This window comes from Peromyscus maniculatus, chromosome 22 (genome assembly GCF_049852395.1).
Source record: "Peromyscus maniculatus bairdii isolate BWxNUB_F1_BW_parent chromosome 22, HU_Pman_BW_mat_3.1, whole genome shotgun sequence".
In the NCBI taxonomy this organism is placed as follows: Eukaryota; Metazoa; Chordata; class Mammalia; order Rodentia; family Cricetidae; genus Peromyscus; species Peromyscus maniculatus.
In genome coordinates this window covers 10,697,909-10,713,552 of record NC_134873.1, presented here as the reverse complement: position 1 = coordinate 10,713,552, position 15,644 = coordinate 10,697,909, and the positions used below count along the sequence as shown (strand labels likewise).

The 15,644-nt window shown below is 47.2% G+C and overlaps 1 protein-coding gene across 1 annotated transcript; it reads right to left on the bottom strand.

The window, feature by feature from the left end:
• Positions 1-6,461: 6,461 nt before the first annotated feature.
• Casp14 (caspase 14) lies at positions 6,462-14,585 on the bottom strand. Its single transcript, XM_076559114.1, has 7 exons — positions 14,447-14,585; positions 12,158-12,228; positions 10,549-10,698; positions 10,224-10,449; positions 9,480-9,596; positions 9,215-9,318; positions 6,462-8,654 (listed from the first exon to the last, which is right to left on the bottom strand). The coding sequence occupies exons 2-7, from the start codon at positions 12,182-12,184 to the stop codon at positions 8,550-8,552; spliced, it is 729 nt and encodes a 242-aa protein (XP_076415229.1). The 5' UTR covers positions 12,185-12,228; positions 14,447-14,585; the 3' UTR covers positions 6,462-8,549.
• Between the last annotated feature and the right edge of the window lie 1,059 nt (positions 14,586-15,644).

The window sequence follows — 15,644 nt, the reverse complement described above, 5'->3', positions numbered from 1 at the left end:
AGATGCTTAAGTTTAGCCCTTATAGAGGAGGTCTGGGAGACAAGAGATGGATTTTATTCTGTGTCTTGAAAAAAAATTTTTTTTAACCTAGTCTGCTGGTTTGAGGACAGCTTTAGGAAGACCCGCCAGGAGGCAGGGTGTGAACTGATCTCTGGCTAAAGAACCATCCTGATTACTGTAATGCCCATGTGGGTCCTGATCGTAAATTTATTTGCATGCATCTTAGCCTGCTTCCAGACCCTTCTGTGCTTCTCAGAGCAGCTTGAGAGTGAGTGGGAGGAGTTAAGGTGAGTTAAGGTGAGAGCCAGGGTTGGGCAGAAGCGGCCCGCCCAATACTGGAGAGTGGAGAGCAGAGCGCAGAGCAGAGAACAGATAAGATATGGTTCTTTAGAGTCAGAGATTCCTTAGATTTAGGAATGCACGTGGTCAGGAGAGAGAGAGAGAGAGAGAGAGAGAGAGAGAGAGAGAGAGAGAGAGAGAGAGAGAGAGAGAGAGTCAGAAAGGGAGAGCGGCTTTAGAGCTTGGGTAAAAGCCTGGGGATAAGGTAACTCTTTTCATTTGCCCATTTGCTGGCAGAAGTTAGATATTTCCCATGAAATATCGGGGTTGAAGCAGCTAAATTTACTGGTATCTGGGGATATTTAATGCATTTGTCAGAGGAGAAATGGAATCACGAGAAGGAAGCCCCTATGTCCCATGGCTGCAGCACCAAGAGAGAAAAATAAAAAATTAAAATAAAGAAACGGGATCAGACTCCACTCCCTGGCATCCCCGAGGTTGGAAAAGGATCTATGAATCAGCACAGGTTACTCCCTACTTTTGTCAAGAGAGGAGTAAAGGCTGGGAGCATACACAGCACGAGGACCCCCTGGGGGTCTGACAGCATTGACCTCTTAGTCAAGAGAGAGAATGAGTGGGTGTCTGTGTAGCCTGAGGACCCCTAGGGGTCCAGTGCAAGTTCAGGCTACAGTCGCAGGAAATGGCAGGGGACTCGCTAATCTTGGTGGCATGTGTGGTGTGTGTGGAGTGATCTCGGGGCTGGGCAAATGGAAAAGGTGGAGTGGGAAGTTGCAGGTCCAATGAACCTAGATATAGGTTTCTGATGCTCAGCCCTGGACGCAGAGCATGTGGAGTCTACAGCACCAATGAAATGAGAAACGGTGCTGGTAACCAACAGGCAGAAAGGTCACCACAAAACCCAGTTATCAGTATTCAGAGCTTTATTAGGAGGAACGGGGGAGGAGGGGAGAGAGGAGAGCCAGGCCTGGAGAGGAAAGCACACGGAGAGAGGGAAAGATGGTGGGGAAGAGACAGAGCAGAACAGAGAGAGCGGGTGGGGTCTGCGTCTGGCTTTTTAAGGGCTCCGGGTGAAGCGGGCTTACGGAGCACGCAGTCACCAGCGCACACTGATGACGTACGATGCAAGACGTTTTGCTTAACTCCTGAACTGTGCCTGTGCGGTCACGCAGCTGGAGTAAGGGCAGAACTCTAATGTTATCTCTTTCTCTGTTTCTCCTCTATAACCAGTATTTAGTTATCTACCTCTATGATACTGATTGCTTTACAGTTTCACATAAGGGTGAGGAAGGGGGTTATGCAGTTCAGAGCACTTACCACTCTCCCAGAGGACCCAGTTCAGCCCCCAGCACCCACATTGCATAGCTACACCAGCCTTGTTTTCCAACTTCCTCCTTTATTTTCTTCAAACTCGTTTTAAGACATTTCCTGGCCATGGGTGTTTTCCTGCATACCTGTCTATGCACCATGGGAGTGCTTACTGCCCTTGGAGGCCAGAGAAGGTCATTGGGTCCCTTGGAACTGGAGTTACAGATGGTCATGAGATACCACGTGGGTCCTGGGAACCAAACCCAGGTCCTTTGCCTGAGGATCAAGTGCTTTTAACCATTGAGCCATCTCTCCAGTCTCCAGCTTCTTTTCTTTACAACATTTTTTATTACATTCTTATTTATTTATTTACTTATTTTGTGTGTATGTGTGTGTCTGTGAATGAGCGAGTGTGTGTGTGTGTGTGTGTGTGTGTGTGTGTGTGTGTGTGTGTGTGAGGGGGCTGTGTACATGCCATGCCATGCAAGTGTAAGTCAGGAGACAGTTTGCTGTAGCAGGTTCTCTCCTCCTGTTGACACTGGAGGATAGACTCAGGGCTTCTGGCTTGGTGACAGGTGCCTTTAATTTCTGAGTCATCTCACCTGGCCCTTTTTTTTTAAATTAAATTTTTAAAAATTCATTTTACATATCAATCACAGAACCCAGAACCCCTTCTTCCCTCCTCCTGCCCTCCAGTCTTCCTTCCCCCAACCCACCCCCCACTCCCTCCTACAACAAGGTAAGGCTTCCCATGGGGAGTCAGCAGAGCCTAGTACATTCAGTAGAGGCAGGTCCAAGACCCTCCCCCTGCACCAAGGCTATGCAAGGTGTCCCACCAGAGGTAGTAGGCTCCAAAAAGCCAGCTCATGCACCAGGGATGGATCCTGATCCCACTGCCAGGGGGCCCCTTAAGCAGATCGGGCTATACAACTGTCTTGATTATGCAGAGGGCCCAGTCCAGTCCCATGAAGGCTCCACAGGTGTTGGTCTACATTTCATGAGTTCCTATAAGTTTGGTTTGGTTGTCTCTGTAGGTTTCCCCATTATGATCTTGACCACCCCGCCCCTGCCCTTCTCCCCCTCCCCACCTCCCCCCAGCTCATAGAATCTGTCTTCTCTCTCTTCGACTGGACTCATGGAGCTCAGCCTGGTGTTTGCTGGCCCTGGTTTTAATGTCTTTAGAAATCTCTATACTTTTCCCCCACAATGGCAGTGTGTGGTAATACTGTGCTCCCCAATATATTGTGTACCCTAATAAACTTATCTGAGGTCAGAGAACAGAACAGCCACTAGATAAACATAGAGGCCAGAAAATGGTGGCACACACATCTTTAATCCTAGTATTCTGGAAGCAGAGATCCATCTGAATCTGTGAGTTCAAAGCCACGCTGGAAACAGCCAGGCATGGTGACACATGCCTTTAGTCCCAGGAAGTGATGGCAGGAAGCAGAAAGGTTTATAAGGTATGAGGACCAGGAACTAGAGCCTGGTTAAGCTTTTAGGTTTTTGAGCAGCAGTTCAGATGAGATCCATTCGGTTGAGGACACAGAGGCTTCTAGTTTGAGGAAATGAGATCAGCTGAGGAATTGGTGAGGCGAGTTGGCTGTGGCTGGTTCTGATTCTCTGATCTTCCAGTGTTCACCCCAACACCTGGCTCCAGGTTTGTTTTTTTATTAATAAGACCTGTTAAGATTCGTGCTATAGCAGTGTCTGTCTACTTTCCTATCAGCAGTAACACAAGGGTCCCTTTTTCTCCACATTTTTGCTGGCCCCCTCCCCAGATTCCTCTCTCTGTAACAGCCATACTGGTATGAGGTGGTTTTTGTGGTGATTTTCATAGTAAACTTGGGATGGGTTGGTTGGAAGGATAATTTTCAAATCTTAAGAAAAAAAACTAGCTGCACTTATTTTTCTAGGTGTTTACTAACATTTATTTTTCAAGGCTGGGCTAGAGCTCAGGTCTTTGTGATAACCAGTCAGCCACTGAACCACATCCTCAGCTTAGACAAAGAGCCATACTGTTTTTTTTTTTTTTCATTTTGCTTTTTTTTTTTTTTTTTTTTTGCCAGGCAGTGGCGGCGCATGCCTTTAAGCCCAGTCTAGGGAAGCAGAGGCAGGTGGATCTCTGAGTTCAAAGCCAGCCTGGTCTACAGAGTGAGTTCCAGGATATCCAGAGCTGTTATACAAAGAAGCCCTGTCTCAAAAAACAAAAACAAAAACACTCCCAAAAAACAAACAAAAAGCAAAAAAGAAAAAAGAAAAAAATTAAATTTGTTTTTAGACAATTTCACACATACACAAAATACTGACTACTCTTATTCCCTACCTTCTTGTATTTCCCTATGACCCTGTTCACCCCACCCCCACCTTCCCCATGAACATCTTTTCCACTTTTATGTCTGTTCATTTTGTTTTGTGACCCACTGAGTTTAACCAGGACCATCTGTGTGACCATGGATTTGGAGCCATCTGTTGGAGTCTGGTAGGCTCACCAGTGGCTAGATAACTGAGGACATCAAACTGTTTTGATAAAGAGCCAGACTGTATTTTCAGTTTCCAGATCATATGCTGTCTGGTGTAATGGCCATGTTTTCTCTTGTCGAATGAAGTCAGCCATAGACAACATGTAAATGAGTAAGCATGACTCTGTGCCAATAAAGCTTTGATTATTAAAAGGCTGAAGCCTATATATAGCAAGTGGGTCGCAGTTCTTTGACCTTTGCATATAAAGACTCCAGAATGATTGGGTATTTGACCTATAGGTTGGTGTACAGAATATACTTGTACATTTATATTTGTTTGGCCCTGTATGACCACAGTTTGGCTCCTTGCTCTAGAATCCCCATAGGTAAAGCCCCAGCCACACCACAGCTCCATGGCTGTAGCCCAGATCAGGACCCCTAAGATGACCCTACATAGTCATTCCTTAGCTAGAGGGTTGAACTGGATTAGCAATACCTGTGGAAGCAAGGACACAACACTGGTGGAGAACTTTCCTACAATGCATGAGACACTGAGTTTTATCTCCCAAATCACCAAGAGAAAAGCCTTAAAAAATATCTCATTAGGCCTGTTCCACAGGGGGAACCCAGATCTGCTACTTTAACCAGATCAAAAGCCAATGGCTGGATAAATCATAGGACCTGGGGAAAACCTACTATTGTTGTTTTGTTAAATGACATGCTGTCAAACTGCCTTCTGAAAGGTTGATGTTTGCACACTAGCCTATGGGTGCAAACATAAACCTTTATTCTTCATTCTGCAGTGGCAGCAGTTAATGTACAGACTCAAAACCTTTCAGACTGCTGAGAATAAGTGCTTAGTTAGTATTCAGCCCTAAATGGGACATCTATATCACACCCCCCTCAAAGATCAGGGGACATCACATAAAAGGGGTGGAAAGAGATCTGGGCAGTGGTGGTGCGTGCCTTCAATCCCAGCACTCAGGAGGCAGAGGCAGGTGAGTCTCTGTGAGTTTGAGGCCAGCCTGGTCTACAGAGTGATTTCAAGGACAGCCAGGGCTACAGAGAGAAACCCTATCTCAAAAAAAGGGTGTTGTGGTACAGATGGTAGAAAGAAAGTAAAAGCTGGAGAATGTGGAGGATCACTGTGAAATGTTGCCTACTGAACACGTATGGCCATTGTACTCATGGACTCACTGCGGCCATGGTCAATGCTGCCTACTGAACATGTATGGCCATTGTACTCATGGACTCACTGCAGCCATGGTCAATGCTATCTACTGAACATGTATGGCCATTGCACTCATGGACTCACTGCGGCCATGGTCAATGTTGTCTACTGAACATGTATGGCCATTGTACTCATGGACTCACTGCGGCCATGGTCAATGCTATCTACTGAACATGTATGGCCATTGTACTCATGGACTCACTGCGGCCATGGTCAATGCTGCCTATTGAACATGTATGGCCATTGTACTCATGAACTAACTGCGGCCATGGTCAATGCTGTCTACTGAACATGTATGGCCATTGTACTCATGAACTAACTGCGGCCACGGTCAATGCTATCTACTGAACATGTATGGCCATTGTACTCATGGACTCACTGCAGCCATGGTCAATGCTGCCTATTGAACATGTATGGCCATTATACTCATGGACTCACTGTGGCTGTGGTCACCTGTGCAAGATCAAGCCAAGATCCGCCAATATACTAACAGGCATCACTAATTGGACTCAGTGAGCTATTAACAAAAAAAGGAAAAGATGTGAAGAGGGATGTGTTGGGGGATCCAGGGAGAGTGGGAGGGGGGAGTTGGGTTTTGTATGAGCAAGATACATTGTTTACATGTGTGAAAATTTCAAAGAATAAATAAAAGAGATGGTATTTTAAAATCTCCTTAAATATGGATGACATACCCATGCTAATAGGCAGGCTTTAACTTCCTGGATGCTGAGAAGAGAAAAAACTTTGAGGCTATGTCTAAATTCTGTAGGAGGGGAGGTATGTTTGATTAGTTATGTCTGCCACGGGCACCAGAAGAGAAATAGTGGTATGTCTGTTAACCATTTATGTTCCTGTAACAAGATGATCTCCAGCATGTAGCTTTGACAAGGCATGATAGTGTGCCCAGATATTCCTTTGGAAACATTCTGGATGTTGAAAATACATAGCATATAGCCATCTGGCACTGAAGTGTGACTTGTAATTTTATAAATCCTAACACATCTACTTGTATGTAAGAGACAGGTCCTGATTCTCTGCTTATGGCACACACACACAAGAAGCAGCTAGCCATGGGGGTGGAGGGAGGGGGAAGAAATCAAATGTACACCTTCTATTTTTCCCACAAGTTAGGCTCCGAGCAAAGATACCCACACATTTCTTGTCAAGTTTGACAGCTGTTTATTGAATACTCATCACACCAATCAAAGATTGCTTCCTGTCCTCCAGGAAAGGGAATGACAGCGCTTCCTCATGGGTAAGAGGCAGCATAAGCTAGAAGGAGTATAGGAGCGTGTACGTGGTGGGGGAGACAGTGGAAGAAAGGATGAAGGAGATGGGGAGAACACATGGGAGTCCCAAGCTTGGAGAGATGGTGAATTGGGCAAAGGCATGGAGGCAGAGGGGAGGGAGAGGATGCTAGAATTTCTGGGAGAATGAATCCCCAGCAGAGGAGATGAATTTAGCTGATTGGGTGGGATCACAAAAAATCCAAAAGACATGGATGTAGGGTCTGACTTTGATCTCTAAAGTAACAGTGTTCCTTGTGTCTCCTTGAGAGACAGCTATTTCAGAGAAATTGGTACCAAGGAAGCAGGGTCATTGCTGTGATAGATCTCACCATGTGGCTTTTATGCTTTGGACAGAATTTGTGGGAAGAATGTGAAAGCTTTGGGTACACTAGAGTCCTGGAAACAGAGCTAATAGGCCGTTTCATGGTTACTTAGACAGTTGAAGCCTAGCTCCTGAGGTTTTGGAGAGGAGCAAAGATGTATCAGGAGCAGAGGCTTTTGGTAGATATTTTGGCTAAGAATCTGTGTGTGGGGCTGAAGAGATGGCTCAGAGGTTAAGAACACTGGTTGTTCTTCCAGAAGTCCTGAGTTCAATTCCCAGCAACCACATGGTGGCTCACAACCATCCATAATGAGATCTGGTGCCCTCTTCTGGCCTGCAAGGATACATGCAGGCAGAACACGGTGTACATTTCAAAAAAAAAAAAAAAAAAAAAAGAATCTGTGTGTGTTGATCGTGCTGGGGCTGAGGAAGCCGCTGCAATTGGCGAAGAGGTTAACGCCACTCTCATGGCGCCTCTGTCTCTGGGACAGGCCCTTCGGAAGAAGATGGCTACTGGCTGGAGGGGAGGGACTACTCAGATCCTCTGTGGCCCAGGAGTTTATTTTGGCATGATTGTTTCTTTGATTTTAAGTAAGAATGTTTATTCTGTGATGTCACTAGCTGCGCCCTTCCTGCCTTGACTTCCCCATAATGATACATTGTAAACCGGGATGTGACATCTAAATATCCTTGGTCTCTAAACAACAGGGCCGGTTGTATCTTTCAGAGTGTTAAAGAGATAATTCTCCCACAGGTTGTGCAGAGAGATGAAGAAGGATTCTCGATTCTGCAGTAGGGTTGAGATCATCCAGGCTGAGCCCGGAGGGTGCTGAGGAAGAGAAGAGAGACAGGTGCAAAAGCCATTTCAAAGTCAGCTGGAGGGATGTGAGGAGTGTATGGACCATGGCCACAAGTCCCAGGCAAGGTCAAGACGGGGAGGAAGTCAGGCAAGGCTGGGAAGAGGGACCAGAAAGAAAAGATCCATCTTTTTTTCTTTTTGAAACATGGTTTCTCTGTGGAGCCCTGGCTTCCCTGGAACTTTCTCTGTAGTCCAGGCTGGCCTCGAACTCACAGAGATCCACCTGCCTTTGCCTCCAGAGTGCTGGGATTAAAGGTGTGCATCATCACCGCCAGTCTTAAACTGTGAGTTTTTATAATGACAGAGGTGGCCATAAAACCATGAACCATATACTTGAAAGACAATATGGCTGGTCTACCTTCCAGCCTAGTGCCCAGATCCCACAGTGGTGACCTTAGCTGCAGGTTATGAGGAGTTTCTAGAAATTGTTCAGAAAGCTCCTCCCTCTGAAGTAGGAATGACTTTTTATATATTTTCGTGTGAGTCACAGGAGGAAGAGGAAGGCTTAGTAGGGCAGAAGGAGCAGAAAGTTAGCTATCTGAAGGCAATCTGAGGCTGCGGTAACGGACGTAGGGAGTCCAGCCTGAGGAAGGCGATGTTAATGTTGCCGTTAATATGTGCTCTGTTTTGGCTGGTTGTTCTAAAGAAAGACATGGATAAAGGGGTGTGACGAAGAGAAGAGAGGAGTCCAGCAGCAATCTTCGAGGTGTCGTCGCTGTCTCTAAACATCTGTGGGGCAGAGAGAGCACCTGCAGGAGGAGCGCTGTCACTGCCCGCTGTTTTATTGCAGGATGAGTTGCTTCCGGAGGGTGCTTTGGACTTCGGGGTTCACTTTCCTTGGTTTCCCTTCTTGAATCACCTCCGTGTCTGCCATACGTCGGGTTACCTGCAACAACAGGTGTGGTCAGCTTCGGGGACTCAGCTGTCGGGGAGGCTGGGTGTCAGGAGAGCATGGGGATGAGGTGGCAGAGGAGGACAGGTGGGCGGGCATCCATGTCTGGAGACATTAATTGTCCTCTAGTATTCCATAGTTTCTATGGAATCTTTGGTTAGCTGGCTTGTGTGTATGTCTGTATGGTATATGTGTTCCTGCCATGCATGTGACAGTTGTCTGAGAGAAGTGACATTGGGGTGTCTTCTTCCATAATGTTTTATTGAGGTAGGGTCTCTTGTTGAATTAGTACTTCAGTAATAGATAGATGCTCTAAGCCTCTGCATGCACAAACATACATGTACACCCACCCACTCTTCCCTACCTGTGCCTTCACACATGCATACTGCACACAAATAAATACATGAAAATGGAAAAAAAATTAACTCTACAAAACTGTCCCCCCACACGGTGAGCTTCGGAGCCCCAGTATGTTTGCATGGAGATGAGATCATCGAGAAGAGTTGGGAGGAGCTCAGCCTGGGTGGGGGTCCCAGGTGACTCATCTGACTCACCTCTTCCAGCAGCTCTGTGATGGGGCCTCTTTTGTTTATGAACACATCTGTCAGGGTCTGTATGAAGCCGGAGCCGTTATCCTCATGTCTATAGGAGAGGTGGCCTGCAAAGGCCAGAGAACCGAGTTTGGAGAAGTCTTCAGAGGGCAGAGGGGACCCTGGAAAAGGGTCCCTTCCTAAAGGAGAAGCTCAGGGATCGGGGGTGCTGGTCATGGGGCAGAGGAGGGAGGGTATCTGCCACCTTGGGCCAGGTGAGCACTCATACCCTCTACTGTGGAGTAGATGTGCATGGTATCCGTATAGGTTGGGATGGTTTGGGGATGGTTCTTCCTGATCATAGCAACCTGATCTCCACCCATTTCTTCACCGAGGTCTCTGTGCTCTAAAACCAAGGGGAGTGGAGGGAAACGTCAGGGAGGAAAGTGGGACCAAGAGAAGATTGTAGAGCAGTCTGGTGGCATGCTGGGTTCATCTGGGGCCCTGAGTCTGGGACCAGCCTGGATGAAAAACAGACTCTTGGCTGGAGAGATGGCTCAGTGGTTAAGAGCATTTATTGCTCTTGCAGAGGACCAAAAACCAGTTCCCAGGGCCCATGTAGTTCCAGCTCCAGGGAGCTGCATCCCTTTTTGGCCTCCTCAGCTACCTGAAGACACGCATGCACACACTTACATACAGACACACACACATACACACAACTGAAGATAAAATAAATCTTAAAAATACATGGACTTGGGGTTGGGGATTTAGCTCAGTGGTAGAGCGCTTGCCCAGCAAGCACAAGGCCCTGGGTTCGGTCCTCAGCTCTGAAAAAAAAAAAATACATGGGCTCAGCTGGGCATGATAATGCATGCCTATAATCTCAGTACTTGGGGAACCAAGGCAAGAAGATCATAAATTTGAGGCCAGCATGGACTCCGTAATGAATTCCAGGTTAGCCTGGGATACATAGTGAGACTCTGTCTTAATACCTTTTCACGAAAGAACAAGGATGCTGTGTCCCCATCCTCACCTCCTCTGCAGGCCTGAATGATGTACACTTTGGGCTTGCCTCTCAGGGCCTTGCAGTTCTTGTTGTTCAAGACCTCAAAAAGGTCCTCCAGCCTGACCATCTTCTCATCTTCTCCCTCGAGGAGGCCTTCCTCGCCATGTGCCATGAGCACCACGAAGGCACAGCTGACGGGCTCTTCCCAGTCATCTATGGTCTGCTGAAATTTGTCCAACTCTTCCAGGAATTGCTTGGAGGGAGAGGAATGAGCAGGCTCAGATAGTTGCCCCAAAGCTACCTTTCTGGTCCAGCCCCCTTTCCTACTGCCCTGAAGCTGGCAACTCAATACCTCAGCAGTGGGGTTTGATTTCATGGTGCTTTCAAATTTTAGGTGATGGAACATGCGTTTCAGGGCATCCATGTCTTCCTCAGAACCCTTCCGGGCTTTGGTGACACACAGTGTCAGGGACAGACGGGAGCCCGACATATCATATTTTTCCTAGGGCAGAGAGACGGAGGAAGAAGAAAACAGTGCAATGAAGCCTAAGGTTAGGGTTGGCAGCTAAAACAAAAGGTACCTGCGGCACTCAAATTCACTTCAGAGTTTGTCTTTGTGGTACTGGGAATCAAACCCAAGGCCTTGCCTGTACTAGACCCATGCACTTCTACTGAGCCATATCCCCAGCCCCTGACGCTCAGATAAAAAACAAGTAAGTATGGATGCACCCATCCCAGCATAGGAAACACACTGGTGGTTCCATACCCATGAGCGTATGGACAGCACTAATTGAACGCAGTGGGTTATTACATACAAAAAGAAAACATGAAGTTGGGAGGGGACATGGGGAGAAAATGATGGGAGTTGGGGGAAGAATAGGGGTGGAAATTATCATGTTTCATTGTATACATGGATGAAACTCTCAAATAATTAAAATATAAACAACAATAACAAACCAAATAAAAATTTAGTGTAAGCATTTCCCAAATATTTCATGGGTCTGGGTATTAGTAACAAAACCATTTGCTACTAATGTGGAATTCAAATTCACCTGGGTATCCCCTATTTTCATCACCCAAGTACGGCAGCCTGGCCTTGAGCCTAAAACTCCGTTTGCAGATATAAATGAGTGCGTGCATGTAGGGGTAGGGGAGACAGGGATTTTGAAGGTCACCTCCGGGGGTTACATCAGGTGGGCTCAACTCTCTCCTGGTCCTTCCAGACGGAGCTCTGAGGAGGTCACGGTGCGATCTGACTGTGACATCTGTCACCCCATTGACCTCCAGGGCTTGATTAAGCTGGTCTGGCTGGCTCAGTAGATGTCCCCTTCCTCTCTCACTATGCTCTATGTGTCTTTCCTGAAACTGTGCACTCAGCCAAAGAGGAAGGTCTTCCCTGATTGACACTTAGGTCAAAAGTGAGTGAGTAGCCGGGCAGTGATGGCGCATGCCTTTAATCCCGGCACTCGGGAGGCAGAGGCAGGTGGATCTCTGTGAGTTCATGGCCAGCCTGGTCTACAGAGCGAGTTCCAGGAAAGGCACCAAAGCTACACAGAGAAACCCTGTCTCGAAAAACAAAACAACAACAACAAAAACGTGAGTGAGAGCTGCCTTCCCTCGAGAACCTTCAAACAAGCCGCCAAGGTTCGGGGTGCTCTGATGATTCCTCCATTTCTTGCTCAGTTGCAGAGGTCTAGAGCTGTGACTGGGTTCCTATCTTATGCTGTCTGAGAAGGAATGGTACTGAGGGTCAAATTTTCTTTTTTGAAGAGAAGCCGTTGACTGAGAGCCAAAATGATAAGAGCTTAGGTCTTGGAGACAGACGTCACTGGGTTCCTTCCCCCTTTCTTCAATTTGGATTCCACCTCTGGGTCTATTTTTGTCATCCTTTCTATTCTTTCTGAAGCATTATGTTTCTCACCGCTTTCCCACATCCCCATCCTTTCTGCACCCTCACCCACCTCCTCTAAGGGCTGAGGGTTGCTCATCTCTCCTCGATTCCAAGTCCAGATTTCAGCACCGTTGTCTTGTTCTGGAGGTCAAGATAAGATAGGTAGAAAGTCTCCATAGGAAGGCTGAGGGGATCAGGTGGCAGATTGATTTGTCTGCCTTGGGCGATTGAGACTGAGTAGGAAAGTTACTATATGGTCAGACCTGGGCAAGGACTGGTAGTCCCTGGAGTGTGTTTTCTAGAGTTGCAGTATGGTGGAGTCTTTCATCCATGTTATTCTAGGTCCATCAAAAATGGCATCTCTTGCCTTTAATCCCAGCATTCCAGAGGCATGGGCAGGCACATCTCTCTATGAGTTCAAGGCCAGCCTGGTTTACAGAGTGAGTTCCAGGACAGCCAGGTTAGTTACATAAAGAAACCCTGTCCCCAAAACCCAAAATAGGGTGGGGGAAAAAAAGAAAAGAAAAGAAGACATCTCTCTGGGACCCTGCTTCCTTTCTCTAGAATGTTCTCCTGCCTGTGCTGGGGCAGATTCCTAAATAGCTCAGACATCCCACTATTATACCAAGGGATGACTGGCTGGGGAGGATTCAGGATCAGCTAAAAGCGAGAATTCCACCAAAGAGAGGGCTGGTATGATACTGTCCTGGTGAGTCTCTCCTCTGAAGAGATCAACCTATCTCTCCCTCTTTGCCTTGAGACTGAACATCTGCCAGCAGTCTTTATCCTCCTCTCTGAGTCCGGTCCTGCACTCTGGCTAAACTGAAGGATGTCTGGCATGCCCTGGGCCTTTCCTCACACTTGTATATCAGACTGGAATTCTTCCTATGATTGGAGTGACATAATGTCTGCTATGCCTTCTCTCCATTGCATATTCTACCTACCTACCTACCTACCCACCTACCTACCTACCTACCTACCATCCACTCACCCATCCACCATCCAGCCATCTACTCATTTCTACATCCATTCATGAACCGACCCATCACTTTCTAAACATTTACTCATCCATCCATCCACCCATCCACCCATCCACCCACCCACCCATCCATCCATCCACCCATCTATCCACCCATGCATCCATCGATGCACTTTTATATCTAAAGGTCCAACTGTGTACTCATCCCTTCAGTTACCCTCCTTTCACCCATCAAACGATCATCCATCCATTCATTTACACACCAACCATCAATCTATTAGTTGTCCTTATGCCTATCTATCCTCCCACTTACACATCTGACTCTCCACTCCTCCACTGATCAAGGACATGTCTCCTGACAGTTTATGTATATTAAGCATGGGGAAGACATTACATCAAATAGACCTTCTTCTTGCCCTTGTGTATGACAGATACAAACATCAACTCTCTTTCTCTCCCTACGAAGACCCCCCCCACACACACACAGGAGCCAAATGCTGTGACGGTGGAAGTGATGGGAACCCAGCTCTGAACCCAGACACAGCAGACCCCCACCCCACCCCTGTCACTCCCAAGAATTGAAGCATCTCACTCTCGCTCTGAGATTCAGTTTTCTGCACCTGGAAAGGCAGGTCCTGGGAATAGCACTAAGTAGTTGAAAAGTAAAGGCAAAGTAAGGTAGGCTTCGTGATCCTTACTGGCTTCCTGCGTGCCGCTCCCTTCTCTGCCTGTTTATACTTGCTTTACAACAGCTTGTGTGTCGTTACAAACTACTCATTGAATATCGCTTTAATCATCTTCATGATTGCATGCATGTAAAGAAAATAGTCAGACAGATGTATTGACAGGTAAAACAAATTTTACAAGAAATATCTCGTACTTCATACATGATATAAACTATTAGATTCCTTAGGCTAGAACAAAGAAAATGACACGAACAGGAAGCAGCAGGGTTTCCTGATTCTTACTCCCGTGGTTGAATTGGCAGCTGAGCTCCGTTTTCATGACCAAAGCCTGATGCCTTTATCTGTGTCTCCATCGGGGCTGACAGTGTGGGTGGAGAGGCAGCGCTGAGGAGAATGTGTTGAGCAAACAAATAACAAACAAGTGAGCAGATGAGAAAAGGCCTGTGTGGACAGATGGAAGAATGGATGGAAATTTCTTCAGTTCTGTCAGAGCAGAGGGGGAAGGAGGGAGGGAGGGAAGGAGGAGAGAGAGGGGAGAGAGAGAGAGAGAGAGAGAGAGAGAGAGAGAGAGAGAGAGAGAGAGAGAGAGAGAGAGAGAGAGAGAGGAGACAGAGACAGAGAGAGACAGAGAGACAGAGAGAGAAACACACAGAGAGAGACAGAGCGAGCAGTAAGTGGCTGGCAAATCCCTCACCAGCTGCAGAAGCAGGTGCTCCTTCGGGTCAGGCCCTGGCTTGTCTGTCTCCAAACTGCTGATACAGCGCTGTCACCCAGGAAGAGTTAGACCCACGTGCTGCTCTGAGAAGGGGCGGACACAGAGCGATCTTCTCAGGTTTCTGCTGAGATCCTGTCTGTGACCGGAGCAATGTAAGCTCTGTCCCTTTATTGCCAGTGAGATTTCTGTCACTCAAGAAACCTGGTGACGAGAAGGCCACACCTTTGGCAGCAGGTGTGGAAATAGAATTAAACGCCCACAGAATGAATGAAAGAATAATGGCGTGTCGCAGCTGACGCCCCCCTCTATCCCCCAGCCTAGGTGCCTGAGGTATAGCGTCCAAATGAAACAAACCACAGGCCCTCCGCTCACCACCCTGGATTCAGCTCAAGTCCTTATTAATATGTGATCTCTATCATTAAGCCCATTTCATCCATTCCACCCCTTATGACACAGATAACCAGCAGCTTCATTTTCTCATGGTCTCCAGTCCTTCGGAGTCCTCAGGAGCCCTCAGGAGACATCAGCATTGTCCTTCCTATTTTGAAGCTGCGGCTCCTGGTTGTGCAAACAGGTGGCAGCTCAACACCACCCAGCCAGTGCTTGGCATTCACATTCAGGACTGCCAAGTCTAGCTACCTCCCTGATTCTTCATGTTCCCCTCATCTGCTTCCTTCTCTTCCTTTCATTCTCTCTCCTTAGCTCTTCCTTGTCTTCTGATTATTTTTCTGTGGACAGCTTTCATGAGATAAACTCATGCACCAAACTCATCCTCCACTTGATATGTCCAGTTCGCTGGCTTCATATATTTAGAGAGCGGTGTCAGGGACTCTTCACTGCCACCCACTCTAGAACACGTTCACAGCCTTACAAAGACAGGGTCTCTCCTTGAACTAGGAACTAGGTTTGCAGCCAGCAATTTCCTTTCCAGCAATCCTCCTGTCTCTGTCTCCAAAAGTGCTAGGGCTCTAGGCCTGAGTTAGTGGTCCCACCTGACTTTTTATGTTTTTTTTTTTTTTTTTTTTTTTTTTTTTTTTTTGGTTTTTTCGAGACAGGGTTTCTCTGTGTAGCTTTGCGCCTTTCCTGGGACTCACTTGGTAGCACAGGCTGGTCTCGAACTCACAGAGATCCGCCTGGCTCTGCCTCCCGAGTGCTGGGATTAAAGGCGTGCGCCACC